Source organism: Propithecus coquereli, unplaced genomic scaffold, assembly GCF_000956105.1.
Source record: "Propithecus coquereli isolate 6110/MARCELLA unplaced genomic scaffold, Pcoq_1.0 Scaffold193, whole genome shotgun sequence".
In the NCBI taxonomy this organism is placed as follows: Eukaryota; Metazoa; Chordata; class Mammalia; order Primates; family Indriidae; genus Propithecus; species Propithecus coquereli.
The window spans coordinates 1,373,044-1,391,654 of NW_012144190.1; the positions used below are offsets into that span (position 1 = coordinate 1,373,044).

General features: G+C 57.3%; 3 protein-coding genes across 3 annotated transcripts; all 3 read left to right on the forward strand.

The window, feature by feature from the left end:
- The first annotated feature begins 641 nt into the window (after positions 1–641).
- KLK12 (kallikrein-related peptidase 12) lies at positions 642–4,326 on the forward strand. Its single transcript, XM_012643141.1, has 5 exons — positions 642–678; positions 1,015–1,174; positions 2,025–2,284; positions 3,216–3,349; positions 4,171–4,326. The coding sequence occupies exons 1-5, from the start codon at positions 642–644 to the stop codon at positions 4,324–4,326; spliced, it is 747 nt and encodes a 248-aa protein (XP_012498595.1).
- Positions 4,327–5,435: 1,109 nt separating this feature from the next.
- On the forward strand, positions 5,436–9,619 carry KLK11 (kallikrein-related peptidase 11). The gene is made up of 6 exons (XM_012643129.1): positions 5,436–5,482; positions 7,103–7,177; positions 7,573–7,729; positions 8,101–8,366; positions 8,882–9,018; positions 9,171–9,619. The coding sequence occupies exons 2-6, from the start codon at positions 7,138–7,140 to the stop codon at positions 9,321–9,323; spliced, it is 753 nt and encodes a 250-aa protein (XP_012498583.1). The 5' UTR covers positions 5,436–5,482; positions 7,103–7,137; the 3' UTR covers positions 9,324–9,619.
- A 1,658-nt stretch (positions 9,620–11,277) lies between these two features.
- On the forward strand, positions 11,278–14,434 carry KLK10 (kallikrein-related peptidase 10). Its single transcript, XM_012643116.1, has 6 exons — positions 11,278–11,391; positions 11,827–11,926; positions 12,512–12,695; positions 13,327–13,601; positions 13,817–13,950; positions 14,282–14,434. Exons 2-6 carry the CDS (start codon positions 11,836–11,838, stop codon positions 14,432–14,434), a joined length of 837 nt encoding a protein of 278 aa, XP_012498570.1. The 5' UTR covers positions 11,278–11,391; positions 11,827–11,835.
- Positions 14,435–18,611: the final 4,177 nt, after the last annotated feature.

Genomic DNA, 18,611 nt, shown 5'->3' on the forward strand with positions numbered 1-18,611 from the left:
CACCTTGAGTCATCTGTCCTGGGGCTGCTGGCGGGTTTGGGGATAAGAGAGGGAGTGGGGTTGGATCTTCCCACCCTGGGTCCTTTCCTTCCTTTTCTCTCCATTTAGCTGTAAAGCTCAATTATATGTCATTAGCTGAGAAGAGTTTCTGCCAAATTAGAGGACGCCCCACCCCTGTCTTCCTCATCCCCTTCCTTCATCCAAGAAATTGGATGGGCTGAGACAAGGAGAGTTAAAAGCTTTTATAGTGGCTGGTCTGGGGTGACACACGGAAGGAAGGGGACAGGTTGGGCAACATGACAAGCGGCTGAGGATCCAGGTGGAGAGTGGGAGAGCTGGCTGGCAGGGTAGCTGGCAGATGAAAGGGCAGGCAGGTAGGTGGACAGAGAGATAGCAGAGAGAGAGACAGGCTGAACCGGTGACAGCACATAGAGGATCCCGCAGACAAAGAGACAGGTGAGAGACGGGCAGGTGGTCGCCAATGAGGGGGTGACCTGTGGGGACAGGTAGAGAGGGGGTGAGCAGGTCACACCCTCAGTGATCTTCCAAGAGAGGAAGGGAGGGCAGGGGTGAGGGCCTCGGGAAAAGGGTGATCTCTGAGATTCCCCACCTCTTCCCCCAGACCTTGGAGGTGGCCTGCCATGAGCACCAGCATCTTTTTGCTCCTGTGTGTTCTTGGTGAGTTCTCCTGGGGCAGGATGGGGCTGGGTCCCCCAGCTCCTTTTCTCAGCCCCGGCCCCCAGCCTGGTTGAGGAGGGGAAGGGCTTGCTCTGTGCCTTCATTTACCCCAAGCTCTTGGGGCGCTGCTTACCTCTAGCTCCTACAACTTTTGATCTCCTCTGTATTTCCTTCCTCTAAGCATCTCTCTCTTTGTGTCTCTTTGGCGTTTCACTGTCTCTTTCTATCGCTGAGTCAGTCTCTCTCTCTCCCCGCACCCCCACCTTCCTCTCTCTTTCTGTGTCTCTCCATCTCTGCATCTCCCTTCCTCTCTCTGACCCACGTTCCTGTCGCCAGGGCTCAACGAGGCAGCCACATTGAAGATTCTGAATGGCACTGAGTGTCAGCGTAACTCACAGCCTTGGCAGGTGGGGCTGTTTGAGGGTACCCACCTGCGCTGTGGGGGTGTCCTCATTGACCGCAGGTGGGTCCTCACAGCTGCCCACTGCAGCGGCAGGTAAGCCCCAGTCTGAGTCCCTTCCTAGGGTGGGCGAAGGGGGAGTTATGGGAAAGTGAGTGCTGGGAGTGGGCTCACAGGGGTGGGGGAGAGCGCCAAGGGGTAAGAAGCTGGCTCTGCAACATGAGAGTCTGAGGTTAGACAAGGAGTAGAACTTCCTCAGCAGTGAGCCTAGGTGGGGCTGGGTGAGGTAAAGTGTGGTGGACAGAGGACTAGAGAGGGTCCTGGAAACTGCCACCTGTCCCTTCCCTTCCTGCATGTCCCCTTCTTTCCTAAATGACATCTGCCCCTAGCCCCTGCTATTCCCTGACCCAGACCGAGCCCTTGGCCTATGTCTGACCTAAGCTCTTTTTGCAGCCTCAGAGACTGCGCCTGCTGACACCTCTCTGGGCCTCAGAGGTGCCGTTTGTAAAACGAGAGGTTGGACTTGCTGGGGCTGATGCTCTGACGCTTTTTGTGCAAGGGGAGCTCAGACGCAAAGAGACGGGGGCGGGGAGGGGAGGCAGCAGCAGGAGGAAGAGAGGCCGGGCCTCATCCACTCGTCCACTTCGCCAGCGGCACTGACGACACGACACGTGCTCCGCGCCGGGTGCTGGGATTAAGGCGGTGAACAAGACACAGATGTCCCCGTCTCCGTGGGCCTCACCATCCAAGAGGCTCAGAAGGAGACACAGAGGCAGTGGCGTGAGAGGAAACGAGGTGGACGCTGGAAATGAACAGAGACCAAAGGCCTGGAAGGGAGAGACATAGGGGACAGTTTGCTGCAGAGAGAAGCAGGGGGCCTGGGACTGCCTGTGGTCGGGCCGGTGGGAGGGCCACCCGCCTGCCGCTGAGCCGCTGCCACCGCCAGCAGGTACTGGGTGCGCCTGGGGGAGCACAGCCTCAGCCAGCTGGACTGGACGGAGCAGATCCGGCGCAGCGGCTTCTCCGTGACCCACCCCGGCTACCAGGGATCCCTGAAGAGCCACGAGCACGACCTCCGGCTTCTGCGCCTGGGCACGCCCGCCCGCGTCACCAGAGGCGTCCAGACCTTGCCCTTACCCAGTACTTGTGTGACTGCCGGCACCGAGTGCCACATCTCGGGCTGGGGCACCACCAACCATCCATGGAGTAAGGGGCCCCAGGGTCAGGGGCCAGGGTGGATAAAAGCCGGGGTTGTAGGGTGAGAGGCCTGGATCACGACACCCCAGAGGAAGGATGGGCAAGGGGTCAGGGTGCGAGGTCAAACATCAGGATCGTGGCTTGGGGTCAGAGATCAAGGTGGATCAGGGTCTTGGGAATCAAAGGGGTTAAAGGATTGCCTATGGAGTCAGGGGTCAGAGGTCAGAGATGCAGTTGGAGGTCAGAGTGTTTCAGGGTCATCATACCAGAGCAAAAGGCATATATTAATAGGATCTGGGTCGTCTGGGCATGGGCTGGGGTTAGAGGTCACTGTCGGGCTGAAGTCATGAGACCCAGACGTCGCACAATCTGGTCAGAATCTGAGGATGGAAATCGGGATTCTATCAGAACTCAGATATCACATATCTCAGATTGGGAGTCACAGGGTTTGGGGCCAGAGGTTTGGGGTCAAATAAACTAGGATCAGAGGACAGTCTGGAGTTGGAGCCAATGAAGTGAAGATTTAGAGGATGCAGAGCTAAGGTTGGGGGTTAAGGGGAAGACAAGGTCATGGGGTCAGGAGGCAGAGAGAAGACTTGAGGTCAAGCTGGGATAAGGTAATAAGATTGAAGTTCAAAGGTCACAGCATCTGGGACTGAGGAAGAAGGTCAGGTCTGGATTCATTATATCCGAGGTTAAAGGGCAAGGATGGTCTTGAGTTATGCCAAAGTCAAATGTAAAAGAGACTGGAACAATGACCTGGGGTGACGAGTCACTATGAAATTGAGTTATAAATTGGAAATGTAGAGGTTTAAGATTATAGCACAGGTTGGTGGGGGGGCAGGGATATTGACTTGGATTGGGCTTCCCTGGGGGGAGGGATGTGGCTTCAAAGTGGGGAGCTTTGGGGGACCCTGTAGCATCCATCTTCCATCCCCAGACCCATTCCCAGACCGGCTCCAGTGCCTTGACCTCCCCATCGTCTCCGAAGACGCCTGCCGTGCCGTGTACCCCGGGAGAATCACAGACAACATGCTGTGTGCGGGCGGCATCGCTGGGCAGGATGCCTGCCAGGTGAGCCTGTCACCCAGGACAGGAAGGGAGGGGGGGAGACTGACGCAGGAGGGTGACTGATGGGAGACAGGGACTCAGGGAGAGAGCATGGGGGAGAGAGATGGGGCCCAAAAGGAGAGCGACACAAAACAAGGAAGACAGAGACAGAGGCAGAGAATAGGAGGGAGGACCAGAAAATGGAGAAGGAGGAGCAGAGAAGATAGAGGGAGGGCGGGAGCAGAGGAGAGATGCGCAGGGGGCACAAAGAGAGGGAGGCGGGAGGGCAAGAACTGGCTGAGACAGGCTGCAACTGTCTCTGGGGCTCTAAGCCTTTTCCACACCAGCCTCCAGCAAGTGCTGCCCCAGCTCGAGAGAGAGATTTGAGGATGGAGTCAGGACAGGGAGGCAGGGAACCCGCTCACCCTCTGATTCTGCGTCCTTGCCCCTTTGGGTGCCCCAGAGAGGAGGCTGGTCTACCCAGCTGGCCCCCTGCGAGAGGACTCACTACCCTTTATGGAGTCACGCCCTCCTCCCCTGGGATTGGTCATTGATGATGATGCTCTTTCCCCTCATTGGTCAGAGCCCCAGCCACTGTTCCTAAGAGACCTCTCTACCCTCTATGAAGCCCCGCCCTCCTCCTCTGGGATTGGCCCCTGGGGACAGTGCCTCTTCTCTATTGGTTAGCCATTGCCATTGTCCTCCAGGAACCTGGCTGTGTTCTTTTCTCTGATGACCAGGCTTGGAGCCATTGTCCTCCAAAGCCCAGGAATGGGGTTGGGGAAGAAAATGGGGACAAGATTTCTCCCTTATTCAGACAATGCTGCTTCTCCTCTCCCTTCCAGGGTGACTCTGGGGGTCCCCTAGTGTGTGGGGGAGTCCTTCAGGGTCTGGTGTCCTGGGGCTCTGTGGGGCCTTGTGGACAAAAGGGCATCCCAGGAGTCTACACCAAAGTTTGCAAGTATACGGACTGGATCCAGATGGTCATCAGGAACAACTGACTTGTTCCCTCCACCTCCACCCCTCAACTTGGGGGCCACTCTAACCCTCAGAGCACCAACACCTCCTCCACCACCACCCCCAGCTCCCACTCTTGTTGGTCTTGGGAACTTCTTGAAACTCCAACTCCTGCGAGCCCTTCTAAGACCCATGACTGGGGCAGGAGGAGTGTGCAACTGTCTGGAATAAATGTAATATAACTGAAGGAGGGGCTATTTGTTTATTTGATGTCCTCATGCTGGTTGAGACTGGAGGAAGGGCTCACTGGGTTCCCCTACCTTACAGGTGGAAAGACAGAACTCAGAGAGGGTGAGAGTCTTCCCTTGGAAGAAACAGAGTAGAAAAAGTTACTTATAGCAATAAAAATCAGGGCCATTTTTCTCCATCTGGCATAATAGGAACAGTGCCCAGCACTTATAATCTTTTCAAGGGTCCTTGAAGAACCTGAAGGGGGAAAATGAAAATTGTAAGCTCCAGAATACCAAATGAAAACTGCAAAATCAACATTCCTGACCACTTAATTAAATGTCTATAAAACATAACATTCCTTCCACTAGTCAATTGCAGCTCGATTCTCCTGTAGTGAGCATACATTATATTTAATGTGGGAGGTGACTGTGTTTTAATATGTCTGCAATGACTGAGGATGGGGTGCAGCCTTGGAAAGCAAGAGGACACAGCCTCGGCCTTAAAATGGTCCTGCCCACCCCTTGGGGTCTGTCCTCACTGTGTCTCCCCAAATGCACGGGGGAGCTGACAGTGGGAGGGAGGGGTGATCATAGCAGCAGTAGGGACATTTGCTGAGCCCTCTTGGAGGCCTTATTCCAACCTCACCGCAAAGCAGGGTTGTCACCCCATCTCTCAGATGAAGAAACTGAGCCTCACAGGGGTGGAGTCCCTCGTCCCACGTCATAATGGTAGTCACAGTGGTAGGAAGAGGAAGAACAGGGGTTTGAGGCCAGGACTGGCTGCTGTCAGAACCTAGGCCCTGCCCTGCCTTGCTCCACATCTGGTTAGGAGAGAGAAAGGCAGAGGGATCTAACTGAAAACAAACAAGCCAGGAGAAGTGGGAGCCGCACCGCACTCGGGGTTTGCAGAAGAGACAGTTGAGGTGGCCGAGGGACTGGACGTCATTGGGTCCGGGTCACACAGCAGCGAGTAAGTGCCACAGCTGGATTTGGACAGCCTGGTAGGTGGAGAGGGGGCGGAAGGTAGGGTCAGCAGGGAAGTGAGGCCCCTGAGAAGCCCTGGGGGAGGACGCAGCACCAGGTTCCTTTCTCTTTCCCGGTCTCAGCGCCACAGGCCCTGACCTGCCTCCCCACCCTCCTGTCCCGCCCCTCCTCTGCGCGCTCCAGCCCCAGTGCTCCGAAAGGAGCAGGGAGGGGCCGGGGGAGGCCGGGGCCCACCTAGGCTGAGGCCGTGGGGAGGGAGGGGCGGGGACAGGAGGACAGAGACTGTGAGTAGATGGAAGGAGAGGATTTGGGGACAGACTGCAAGACAGAGATGGAGTGAGAGAGACTGAGAGCCGCAGAGACATAAGATAGGAATTAGGAAGGGGGCGCGCACGGAGACGGAAGAGCGCAAGTGGAGAAAGAGACAGAGATACAGAAAGCTGGACAGACAGAGGGACGGAAACAGAGAAAGAGAAAAATCACACACACACACGGAATTACAGAAACACAGAGAATGACAGAGAAAAAGAAACACGGATTCAGAGAGACGGGCAGGAAGGGAAAGCTGCAGGCGGACAGACGGATATGAAGGCACAGACAGAAGAGGGGCTTGGACAGGTGACGCAGGCGGGCGGCCGGCAGGGAGGGCCCCCACACACACCCCGCCCCCAGGGCGATAAGGCAGGGCTTGGAGTCCAGCCATCCCGGCCCGCCCGTGGCCAGCCCCCAGCCTGCCCGCCTGCCTGCCGCCTCTCGCTTCAACCCAGCCTGCCGCCGCCACCGTGCCGCCGGCCCCCAGAGCCCCAGCCCCAGAGCCCGTGAGTCCGGGGGGGACGGGAAGGCCCCCCTCCAGGCGTCTGCCCTCCCCGAGGACGTCGGTCCTCCTCCGCCTCAGCACCTGTTTCTCCCTCTGCTCTGTCCTTCTCCGCTTGGGTGGGGGCTCTCTGCCTGTCTCTGCGTCGCTCACCTCCGACTGGCTGCCCCCAACCTCAGTGGCTTCTGACCCCAGCTTCGAGCCACTGAGCCAGCCCTCTGCTCCCACCCCCGCCGGCCAGGGCAGCTGAGGGCACCGGCCCTCCCCCTGGCCAGCCCCGCCCAGCTCCGTCCAGCGCTGTCCAGCTGTCCTTCTAAGTCCCTACTTCGCCCTGGGCAGACCTCAAAGTCTCCCCGTTGCCCTGCTGCTGGGACAATGAGCATGGGGCGGTTACCAGCGGGGCCCAGCTCCCCTCGTCCCGCCACCCCAAGCTGCTGGGGCCTAGCCAGGTCTCAGGTGGGCAAGAAGGAAAACATTCTCCAAACCGTGCCTAGGAGCTCCCGCGGCTGACTTAACTGCGGCCAGCGCACTGCGTGCCCCGTCAAAGCCCCTCCCAGCGTCTTCCACGTCCTCCTCCACACTGGCAGCTCTGGCCACCAGGCCTCTCCAAGGCCACACCAGAGACTTATTTTAAGTGTTTGCAAGGAGGCTGGGATGCTGTGAGAACCAGGGCATTGCCCAAACCTTGTTTCTCCCTGGGAGAGCTGCCAGGGGTGGAGGAAGTGGGGAGCTAGAGCCAGCCCCCAGCCTCCGCTGAAAGTGATATGGCCCTGTGTCCCTTCCTGTTCCCAGAGGAACCTGGGGCCTGCTCTTCCCCCCTCCAGGCCATGACGATTCTGCGATTAATCACGCTTGCTCTGGTGACAGGTACAGTGGAGGGGGGGGTGTGGGGGGTGCAAGGGCTTCCCTCTCGAATCTCCAGGACCCCCCCAAACCCTCTGTGTCTGGAAATGGACGGGACTGACATTCAAAACACAGCACCACCCACACAGCATCTGAACGGGCAGCAGCCTAACAATGTGCTGGGTGCCCCTTTAGATGCCAGGAGGGGGCGGGGTCTCGGGGGTCCCAGGGGTGGAGTCGCACAGAGAGCTCAGGACAGTGGCTACTAACCAGCCAGAGTGGGGTCTTTCCATCCACACGGTGCATCCTGGCAGGACGCCAGGCTGGGGCCCAGACCCCTTCAGCCCTCATTTCTAGGAGTCCCGCTGGCCCACCTCCTCTCCTTCCTGAGCCCCTTCCTTTGCCCCCACCCCCTGCAGGGCACGTCCGGGGAGAGACCAGGATCATCAAGGGGTATGAGTGCAAGCCGCATTCCCAGCCCTGGCAGGCGGCCCTGTTCCAGAAGACTCGGCTGCTCTGCGGGGCCACCCTCATCGCCCCCAGCTGGCTCCTGACAGCAGCCCACTGCCGCAAGCCGTGGGTGCGGGGGCTGGGGCGGGGCTGGGAGGGGGCTGGCGTGGAGAGAGGGGGGAGGGGGACTTGGGGACGGGGAGGAAGTGGGATCAGCGCGGGTCAGGTAGTGCCAGCAGGGAATGACAGGATCTAGTTGGGACTGCAGGTGGAGGGACAGAGGGTGTTTGAACTGGGAAGGTGTCGGGAATGGAGCTGGGGACCAGGATGAGGATACGGCTTGGGAGGGGGCTTTGGTGGAAGATGGGGATGAGGTTGGAAGCAGAGCCATGGTCCTTTGTCCTCGAAGGTGTCATTCACCTCTCCCACTCGGCATCCCCCCCCACCTCACGTCTCTCTCTACCTTTCCTCCTCTGACCACCGTCTCTCCACCTCAGCCACTACATAGTTCACCTGGGGGAACACAACCTCCAGCGGCGGGATGGCTGTGAGCAGACCCGGACAGCCACTGAGTCCTTCCCGCACCCGGGCTTCAACAACAGCCTCCCCAACAAAGACCACCGCAATGACATCATGCTGGTGAAAATGGCAGCACCAGCCCTCATCACCTGGGCCGTGCGACCCCTCACCCTGTCCTCACGCTGTGTCACCGCTGGCACCCGCTGCCTCATTTCTGGCTGGGGCACCACGTCCAGCCCCCAGTGTAGGGGCTCCAGAGGGGAACTCGGGTGGGAAGGGGGGAGGGGTGGCCATGACAGCGGAAGGACATGGGACTGGAGGGACCTTCAGAGATGAGGTTCATAGTGATACAAGAGCAGGCTACCTGGGGGTGTCAGGGTGGCGTAAGTTGCAAGGAAGAGTGGGAAAAGTCAGGGCGGGGAGGATGGAGACAGACGGGATGGGCAATCCCAGATCCGCGACTTGTTGGTTGTAGGACCCCAGGCAAGTGGCTTCACCTCTCTGAACCTTAGTTCTCGTCTCTGTAAAATGAGGGTAATCACACCCACCTACCAGGGCTGGATTAGAGACAATGTATTTAGAGCAGCCGCCATGAAGAATTTACCGGACAACACTACTGTTGCTATTGTGACAAGCAGAGGGATGAGTTGGCCGCAGTAAGGCCAGGGATGCTCCCCGGTGCTCGGTCACGGCAAGCGCTGCAGCAGGGGGAGGGCCCAGGGGCGTCACTCCTCACAGCCCCTCCTGCTGCCTCCACAGTGCACCTGCCCCACACCCTGCGATGTGCCAAAATCTCCATCATCGAGCACAGGGAGTGCGAGGACGCCTACCCCGGCAACATCACAGACACCATGGTGTGTGCCAGCGTTAAGGAAGAGGGCAAGGACTCCTGCCAGGTCAGAGGGCAGGGCCTGGGTCCCCGGCCACACCCCCACCCCATCTCCAACCGCCATTACATCTTCATCGACATCCACAGTCTCACCCCCGACCCATTCCCACCTCCTCCCCGCCCTTCGCTCTGACCGATGTTCTCTTTCCCCATGCCCAGGGCGACTCCGGGGGCCCTCTGGTCTGTAACGATTCTCTTCAAGGAATTATCTCCTGGGGCCAGGATCCATGTGCTGTCACCAAAAAGCCCGGTGTCTACACAAAAGTCTGCAAATATGTGGACTGGATCCAGGAGACTATGAAGAATAATTAGATAGGACCTGCACGCCAGGGCTCAGCCTGCTCAAGCTGGTGATTGGTTCCTGCTGATTCTGCTAAGAAGAAACCCTAAGCCAGGACCCTTTTACGAACTTTCTTTGGGCCGCCTTGACTACAGGCGATGCTGCAGCTTCATAATCAACTCGGGGCTTGAAATCGTTGAGACCTGGATTCAAATCCTGCCTTGGACTAACTTGTGACTCTGGGAATGACCATAGCTGTTTTGTTCTGTCACATCCCCAGCCCCAAAGATAGTTCCTGGCATGCATTAATAAATATCTACAGAATGAACGCATCTGCTGAGTGTTTACTCTGTGCCAGACCCTGGTCCAAGGGCTTTTAAATCTATCAACTCACTTAATCCTCACAAAACCCTATGGGGTCCGTACTATGATTGTACCCATTTTATAGATGAGGAAACTGAGGCAAAGAGAAATGAAATCACTTGCTCATGGTCACACAGTCAGTAAGTAGAAGAGCAGGGATTTGATGCAAGGTGATGTCTCAACTACCAAGTGATACTGCCCTGATTAAGGCTAAGTTAGTTTTATTATCTGTAAAATTGTGCAAAAGTATGACAGTACAGTAAGTAAATAAATCAGCCTGCACATACTAAAACCTAACAAACGGGAGCTATCTTTTTTTTCTAACCTCCATTAATTAGTTAATGGAGACCTGTGTTGGCTAATATAGCAGCCACTAGCCACAAGTGGCTGTTTAAATTAAAATTACATGAAATCAGGAATGTCTGACTTGCGACATTTCGAACACTGGGTAGCCACATGTGGCTGGGGGCTGCTGTATTAGATAGCGCATGTAGAACATACCCACCTTTGCAGAAAGTTCGATTGGACAGCACGGAGCTAGACAACCTCTAAAATAGATGCCCCTCAAATAGTCCAGAACCCAGGATCTTTTCTGACGTCCTACTCACCTTGCAGGGGGAAGTATCGGAATGAGGAGTAAGAGCCTAAGAGCCCAGAGCTGGAGCTCCCAGTTTTTAGGCGGACTTGTTGTGTGACTTCCTATGAGTCACTTCCTTCTCTGAGCCTCCCCTTCTTCACCTAAAATGAGGGAGTTGGTGGAGGTGAAGTCAATGCCCCTTGCAGCCGTGGCCTCCTGTGATTCATGGGCCCCTGTCGCCCGGGGACAGGCAGATGGCAAGGAGGGCGTGAGATGGCTACACGTGGGTATGACGCAGGGCGACAGCCCCCGACATGCTCGAGGGCCGGTCGCCAGGACACGCGGAGCCCCCTGCTACAGCCGCGGGCTGGGCTCCAGCCACAGAGCAGCGGGTGCCTCTGCCCGGGGACCCCTGGCCGACCTTCCCTTTTAACCCCAAGAAGCGTCCCCACCCTGTCCCCAGGGACTCACTCCCTCCCTTTCCCTCTGCCTAATTATGCTGTGGGCGGGGCTGGCACCTGACCCGGGTCCCAGATTCCTGCCCCCGGAGACGCCCTCCACACAACCCTCTCCCCCTGCCTCAAAAACCCTGGGCCGAGCCAGACGCCGCCCACAACCCCAGCCGCCCTCCCTCCAACAACAAGTCCCAGACGCCCACACAAGCTACCGCAGCCCCAGGCAGCCTCGGCCCGCCGCCACAATAGGCGATTCTCCTCGCGACACACGAACAGGAAACAAACCGGAAATGCACACCCACACCAACAACAGAACAAAAACCGAACGCCCAACAGCCAACAGGAGCCCCCGAGACAACGGACACGCACTCACAACCAAAGAAGGCCTCGAACAACCAGGCACCCGGACCAGCCCCACGAAAGACACCGACCAAAAGACAGACACAAACACAAAAAGAAGCAAACGGCCAGACACGAACCCAAAGCAGGAATCTGGGACCCGGGTCAGGTGCCAGCCCCGCCCACAGCATAATTAGGCAGAGGGAAAGGGAGGGAGTGAGTCCCTGGGGACAGGGTGGGGACGCTTCTTCGGGGTTAAAAGGGAAGGTCCGGCCTGGGGTCCCCCGGCAGAGGATTCTGGCGGCCCACACGGCAGGGCAGAGGCACATCTGGGTCCCCTCCCTCCTTCCGATCGGAGACTCCCAGGTGAAGCGGGGTGCACCCCACCCTGGTTGGGTGGATTGCGAGAGGATGGGTGGGGCCCTCTTTGAGCCTCGATTTCCCTACCTGCGGGATGTGGAAGTCCCCCGGCTGTGAGGGTTTGGAAGAGGCTCCCACTGGCTTTGAGCCTCGGATCCCTACTCCACGTGCGAAGGAGGGTGAGCCCCCGCGCTTGGCGTGGCGGGCCGCGGGGAGCCGGGGCCCGAGAGGCGTCGGGAGGATGGGAGGATGCCCCGAGGGGCGTCATTAGGGTAATTGCGCTCATTACCGCTGTTCCAGCCCAAAGCATCCGTCTGCCGCCTCTGCAGGTCAAACGGGTCCCGGAGGGCTAGGGTGGCCCAGGCTGGGCAGGTGGGCACGGAGAAGTGGGGGTCTCTGACAGGGCGTCCGTTTTAACCCGCCGCCTGCCCCCCAGCCCAGGTCCTGGCCATGAGACCCCCGCACCGCCGCCTCTCCGCTGCCTCTGGCGCTTGGGCCCTGGCGAAGCTGCTGCTGCCGCTGCTGATGGCGCAACTCTGCGGTGAGGCGGGGGACAAGGGCGGCGGCAGGCGCCGGCAGGAGAGCGCGCTCTGATCACCAACCTCCGCGCACTTCTCCTCCTCGCCAGCGCCCACTCGGCGACCTGGAGCGGGGCCCGCCGCCCAGTCAGCTGAACTGCTCTTCCGGCGCAGCCCCTGGGTGTCCCGCCCCACTCTGGCCCATCCTCTCCGTGCCACCAGGACCGCTCTGCCCTCTGCTCCTCGCCCCTCCTTCCTCCGCACCATTCCGGCCCCGCCCCTGCCCACTCTGCGCAGTTGTATCCCAAGTCCCGCCTTAGGGCTTTTCGCCCTCGCCCCTTTTCCATCCCGTTTTGTGGTTCCCACCCACTCTTCTCCCCAAACCTGCGTCTCATCCGCGCCCTGTTCCGCCTCCCGACCCCACCGCGCCCGATCGCCGCCTCCTTTCACTTTCCCGCCGTTCCCCTCCCACTTCCATTCGGTCCGCGCGGGACCCCCAGCGCCCCCCTCCCACCCTCCGGTTCTGGCTGCGCCCGCGGCCCAGCTCCGACCCCAGACCCAGCCCTCGCCCTGCGTGCTCTGACCCCTGCCCCTCTTTCTCTGTCCAGCCGCGGAGGAGGTGCCGCTCCCTGGAAACGACACCGGCTCGGACCCCGCACCCTCCGGCGCCCCGTGCGCGCGCGGCTCACAGCCCTGGCAGGTCTCCCTCTTCAATGGCCTCTCGTTCCACTGCGCGGGCGTCCTGGTGGACCAGAACTGGGTGCTTACGGCCGCGCACTGCTGGAACAACAAGTAGGAAGCCGTCCTCGAGGAATCCGCGGAAGGGGCTGAGGAGGCAGCCTGCGGGGAGGGCTGGGGCCCTGGGAACGCTCGCAGCTCCAGATGGGGTCAGCCCTGGAGGGCTTCCTGTAGGAGGAGAGACGGGGCTTTGTGCTGTGGCCGCCAGGGGGCGGTGTGGTCCTTCCCAGTATTTCATTCCTGGGCCCGTCACTGCTGTCGGCTGATTCTCCAAGGGTTCTATTGAGGAATCGCTAGTTGTATGCAACAGACAGAAGTCAGGGTCTGGTGTGGTCAGGAATTTAGAACTAAAGGAAAAAGTTCACCTTAGGAGCCCCCATTGAAGGAAGAAGGGCTGGATGTCATCACAGAGAAAACATAAGGTAGATTCACCCAGGAGTCCAGGTCCCCAGCCCTCAATTCCTTCAGAACCCAGGAGCTCAGACACCCGATTCCTCCTCCCGGTGTCCAGGAATCCAGACCCGCAGTTCCCTTCTCCTCCAACCCCCTCTTCCCTCAGACCCTTCCTATCTCAGGACCTAGGTGTCTGTCCCAACCCACTGCCTGTACTCTCCTCCCACGGACTCAGAGTCCAGGCCCAGTCCCTATGACGGTTTTACTCCCATGTGGCTCTTCCCTCCCACAGGCCACTGTGGGCTCGAGTTGGGGATGACCACCTGCTGCTTCTCCAGGGCGAGCAGCTGCGCCGGGCCGTTCACGCCGTTATCCACCCCAAGTACCGCCAGGGCTCGGGCCCCATCCTGCCAGGGCGAACAGACGAGCACGACCTCATGCTGCTGAAGCTGGCCAGGTCCGCTGTGCTGGGGCCCGGCGTCCAGACCCTGCAGCTGCCCTACCGCTGTGCCCAGCCCAGAGACCAGTGCCAGGTGGCTGGCTGGGGTACCACGGCCACCCGAAGAGGCAAGAGCTGGGGGCCCTGAATCCTGTATCTCAGGAGGAGTCAGGCTGGAGGCCTGAACCCCTGGGGCTGGGGGAGGAGGGGCTGGGGGAGGAGGGGCTGGGGGAGGAGGGACTGGGGGCCCAGACCTGGATAAGAACAGTCTTGTATCTGGACTGCTGAGTCCCAAAGGATTGGGGGCTGGACCCAGGGATTACCTGGCATTTTCTCCCATCAGTGAAGTACAACAGGGGCCTGACCTGCTCCAGGGTCACTGTCCTGAGCCCTAAAGAATGTGAGGTCTTCTACCCCGGTGTGGTCACCAACAACATGATATGTGCCGGACTGGACCAGGGCCAGGACCCTTGCCAGGTAGGGTCTGGCAGGGAAGGGCTCTGACTCATGGAGGGAAGGCAGGAAGGTTATGGGAAAAGAGTGGCCCCTGGCCCTGCCCCCCAACTCCTTTCCCAAATCCACCCTCAAGCCCAACCCCCTCCTCAGCCCCGTTCGCACCCTCAAGCATCCCCGCCGCTCACCTAGCGTGAACTCCAGTCTCACTGCCTCTCCGTTCCCACCCCCACCCTCGACCTCATCCTTATTCGAGCCCACCCCAACCCCTCCCTTCCTGTCACTGCCGCAGACCCCACAGTGGCAGCTCTCACGTTGGCATATGTATTTGATCTCTTCTTCCTCCCACCCCCAGAGCGACTCAGGCGGCCCCCTGGTCTGCGACAAGACCCTGCAGGGCATCCTGTCATGGGGAGTTTACCCTTGCGGATCTGCCCAGCATCCGGCCGTCTACACCCAGATCTGCAAATACAACACCTGGATCAGGAGAACTATCCGCTCCAGCTGATCCAGACTGCCAGAGAGCCCTTCACTGCCTGTCCTCCTCCCCACCCTGCAGTGCCTGGACCTCTGCCACCATCCACACCTGTTGACATCTCTCCTCTCCCCTCATTCCCCTCCCCCTTCCCATTCTCTGCCCACGCTGAAGCCAATGTGCAGAAAGCGGTGACAAAGTTTCATTCAAGAGAAGCAAGGAACCCGGTGGTCACCTAGTCTCTGAGAGATGTTATCAGAGTCACCCACCTGGCTTCCTCTACAGCTCCCTGCTGTGTGACCTTGGGCAAGCCAAGTACCCTCTCTGTGCCTCAGTTTCCTCATCTGCAAAATGGGGACAATGAAGTGCCTACCTCTTAGACGTGTTATGAGACTATGATATAACGTGTGTGTGTAAATCTTTGCGGTAATTATCACGTAAGCCTTAACAGTGGGTGGCGAGCTCTGAATAAATGTTACCTGTTGTCAGGATCTGACCACATTTTGGTGACAGCACATGCGCCTCTGTCCAGGAGAGAAGTGCGCGGGGGTGGCCCTCAATCCCACCCCTCGTGTCCGTCCACCTGGGCAGATGGGAGAAACACATTCCCCCGCTTCCTCCCAAGCCCCGGGAAACACCTTTTCACCGCTTCCTTCCCCCCTCCCACTGTTTCCTATTTCTGGGTGCGCCCAACACCAGGCCCTCCTGTCCCAGCAGAGCCAAGCAGGCTGTGAGTCATCTGGTACCTTCTCTGCCATCATGGGGACACTGGGAGTCACCTTGCATCCATCCCAGCCTCCAAGATCAGAGGGCTGAGCAGGTGGGGAAGGCTGGAGGATTCTTGCCACCTCAATTGCTGAGTTTGTGCCAAGAAGTCCCCTTCTGAAATGTGGGGGGAATCTTTAGTTTGTTTGTTATTAATCGGCTTTGAGATTTTTGTCCCGAAAACTTGGGAGGAAGGGTAATTTCCCTCTCCCAGAAATTGTCTCTGTGTAAATATTTCTATCCTGGGAGGGTGGCGGGGTCTGTACACAGAATCCAGGCAAAGCTGATGAGTGTTTGTGTCGCGGTGTCTCAGCTTAGCCTGGACTTTGGAGCAGTGACCTAAGCTGGACACAGGTGCAACAGGAACGTCCCATAAAGCACGGCTTGCTTTTGTTTCCCCTTTGGAACACCAACTTACTGAGCATCTGTCGTGTGCGAGGCCCAGTGCCGAGTGCAGGGGTCATACATAGTGGTAACCACCATGGGCCCATGCAGGACCCACAAAAGATTGGTGTACAAGGTCCAAGCACAAAATCTCGTACACACAGTCTTCAGTGGCCTCTTCCACATTCCACCTGCATTAGCACACCCAGGAAATGTCAGTTGGGTGTATCAGCTGGCTTTGTCATCCAGTGATCAGAAGCAAGGTAGGTAGGAACTTGAAAACTCGATTCAGTTTTCAAGGCAATTCCTTTGACCCGTTCCTGTAGTCACTCCGCAATGTTTATTGAGCCACGTCCTAAAGATGAATCAGACCAGGCCCTACCCTCAAGGAGCAGCTAGTCAGGTCAGGAAGACAGGCAAGACTTACATTCTTGTCATTCAGGTCCCTGCTCAAAAAGTCACCTCCTCGTGGAGGCCTTCCTGGATTGCCCTGGCTAAAGAGGTCCCCATTTGGTCACCAATCCTGTTGCTCTGTTTATTTCTTTCGTAGCATTTGCTAGAGCTGGAATTATCTCATTTGTCTGCTTACTTGATAATGGTCTGTGTCCCTTCTCCCCACAAAGTCCAAGAGGGCAAAAATTCAGATATTTGTTCACGGTGGTTTTCTGAGCACCTGCTACAGTGCCTGGCACACAGAGCCACCCAACACATTGCTGAGTGAACAAGTGACACAAATGAGTCACCACTGTAACAGAAAGAGGTACAGGGTGTACCATGGTAGGCCCAAGGACTCTGCCTGAAGGGGTCAGGGAAGGCTTCTCACATGCGGGGGCATCTGCATGGAGTTATAAAGGATAGGTAGGAGTTTGCCTACTTATCCTAGAGAAGGAAATGCATTTCAATCACTTGCTGTGTGATCTTGAGGAAATTACTTCAATGTTCCCTCTACCTCAACTTTTCACTCTGTGAAATGGAGATACCTGCTTGATTAGACTCTCATGATAATTTTTTTAAAATTTTCTATTTTTAGGGCCAGGTGAGGTGGCTCATGCCTGTAATCCTAGCATTCTGGGAGGCCGAGGTGGGAGGATTGCTTGAGCTCAGGAGTTCGAGACCAGCCTGAGTAAGAGCGAGACTCCCGCCTCTACTAAAAAAATAGAAAGAAATTAGCTAGACAACTAAAAATATATAGAAAAAATTAGCCGGGCATGGTGGCGCATGCCTGTAGTCCCAGCCACTCGGGAGGCTGAGGCAGGAGGATTGCTTGAGCCCAGGAGTTTGAGGTTGCTGTGAGCTAAGCCACTGAACTCTACCCGGGGTGACAGAACAAGACTGTCTCAAAAAAAGTTGTTTTTAATTATTATGGGTACATAATAGTTGTATATATTTATAGGGCACATGTGATGTTTTGATACAGGCATATGATGTGAAATAATCAAACCAGAATAATTGAGGTACCCATCATCTCAGGCATTTCTCATTTCTTTGTGTTAGGAATATTTCAATTCCACTCTTCATTCATGAGAATTAAATAAGATGATATACGTGAAAGCTTTACCCAACTCCAGGCATAGAGAAAACAGTCAGTGATGGTGGCCATTAAAATGTTCTTAAAAGCAGTTAGCGTGGCACTTAGCACATAGCAGGTATCCAGTCCCCGGGCTCAAGGACCTGCCGGTCTGAAGAAGGAATAAGAGAGTTGCAGGCACGGGTGACGTGTACTGTGACGAAGGCAGTGCAGGACCCTGTAGGAGATGGACGGACATATTTACCGAGTGCTTGCCACGTGTTAGAAACTGTTGTAAGTGCTTCATATGTGTTCGTTCACTTAATCCCCCCACAACCCTGGTTATCACTGCTGCTTACCAGGTGGAGCAACTCAGATCCGGTGACTTGCCCAAAGTCACACACTAGTCACTGCCAGCGTGGAGATGTGGTCACAGGTGGTTCAGTTCCAGAGTCCATGTTCCAAGTCACGACACCGTAGTGACAGAGCATTCGAGGGGGAGCCCAGCCCCAGCTTCATAATCGGGACGAGGTCAGCGGAAAGTGGAAGGGGTTGTGAGTGCCCATCAGAGGCGAAGATTGACTCTGCCTGGAGAAATCACAGAATGCTTCCTGGGGGAGGGAGCACTGAAGTTGAGTCTTGAAGGATGAGTAGGAGTTCACCAGGAAAAGAAAGATATGGAGAAAGACATTCACTCATTCAATTAACATCTTCTGTGAGCCCAGCCCAGAACTGGGTGATGCTGGGGACACAGAGATGAGTCAGACTGGGGGGGCCCCCAGAGGCTGCCTACCTGGTGAGAAGGAGAGGTGGAGAGAGAGGCAGGGAGGACAGGGTGATGGGAAGGACAATGTTGTCGGGGATGAGTGGGAAAAACATAGCCAGTGTTCTTAGGATTTGGCAAAGATCGGGAGGTGTTGAGAGAGATGGTAGGGCACTTGGTTCCAGGCAGGTTGGGCGCCTGGGTCCTTGGGGTGGTGGGGCTGTGGGGGCAGGTTTTGACAGGAGTGGGTTAATCCGGATGGGACCAGATTTCTCAACATTCTAGGAGAAGCCTTTGTCCTTGTGGGAAGAGGCCCAAATCCCCAGGGCAGGGAAGGGTCTGCGCCGTGTGCAGACCTGTGCGGCTTTCTTTGTGGTTTCTGCCTCTCTCCAACTGGGTTGTTCTCAAGTCTTCTCCTCCTCCTCCTCCTCTCACCCTGGGTCTCTCTGTGCACCTAGCCTGCTTTCTGGGCAAGGAACCTGCACACCTACCCGGGGAGGTTGGTCCCAGCACACTTCATTCAAAATAAACTTGCTTCCACCCCAGGAGCTTACGCTTCAAGCATCTTCCTCCTTCTCCAGGACACAAAAGATTCTGTATCCTGGAGCCCGAGGTCATGGGGAACAGGGGCTCCCCACTCTGAAGACCCCAGAGGCGGTGCCCACAGGCTCTCCACACCCCAGCACCCCACCCCCACTCACTCAAGCAAGCTCTGGCCTAGCAAGTCGCCAGCTTATCTGGACAGGGGGACCCCGGTACCCACCTCCCCTCCCAAGGCCCCTGTCACAGCT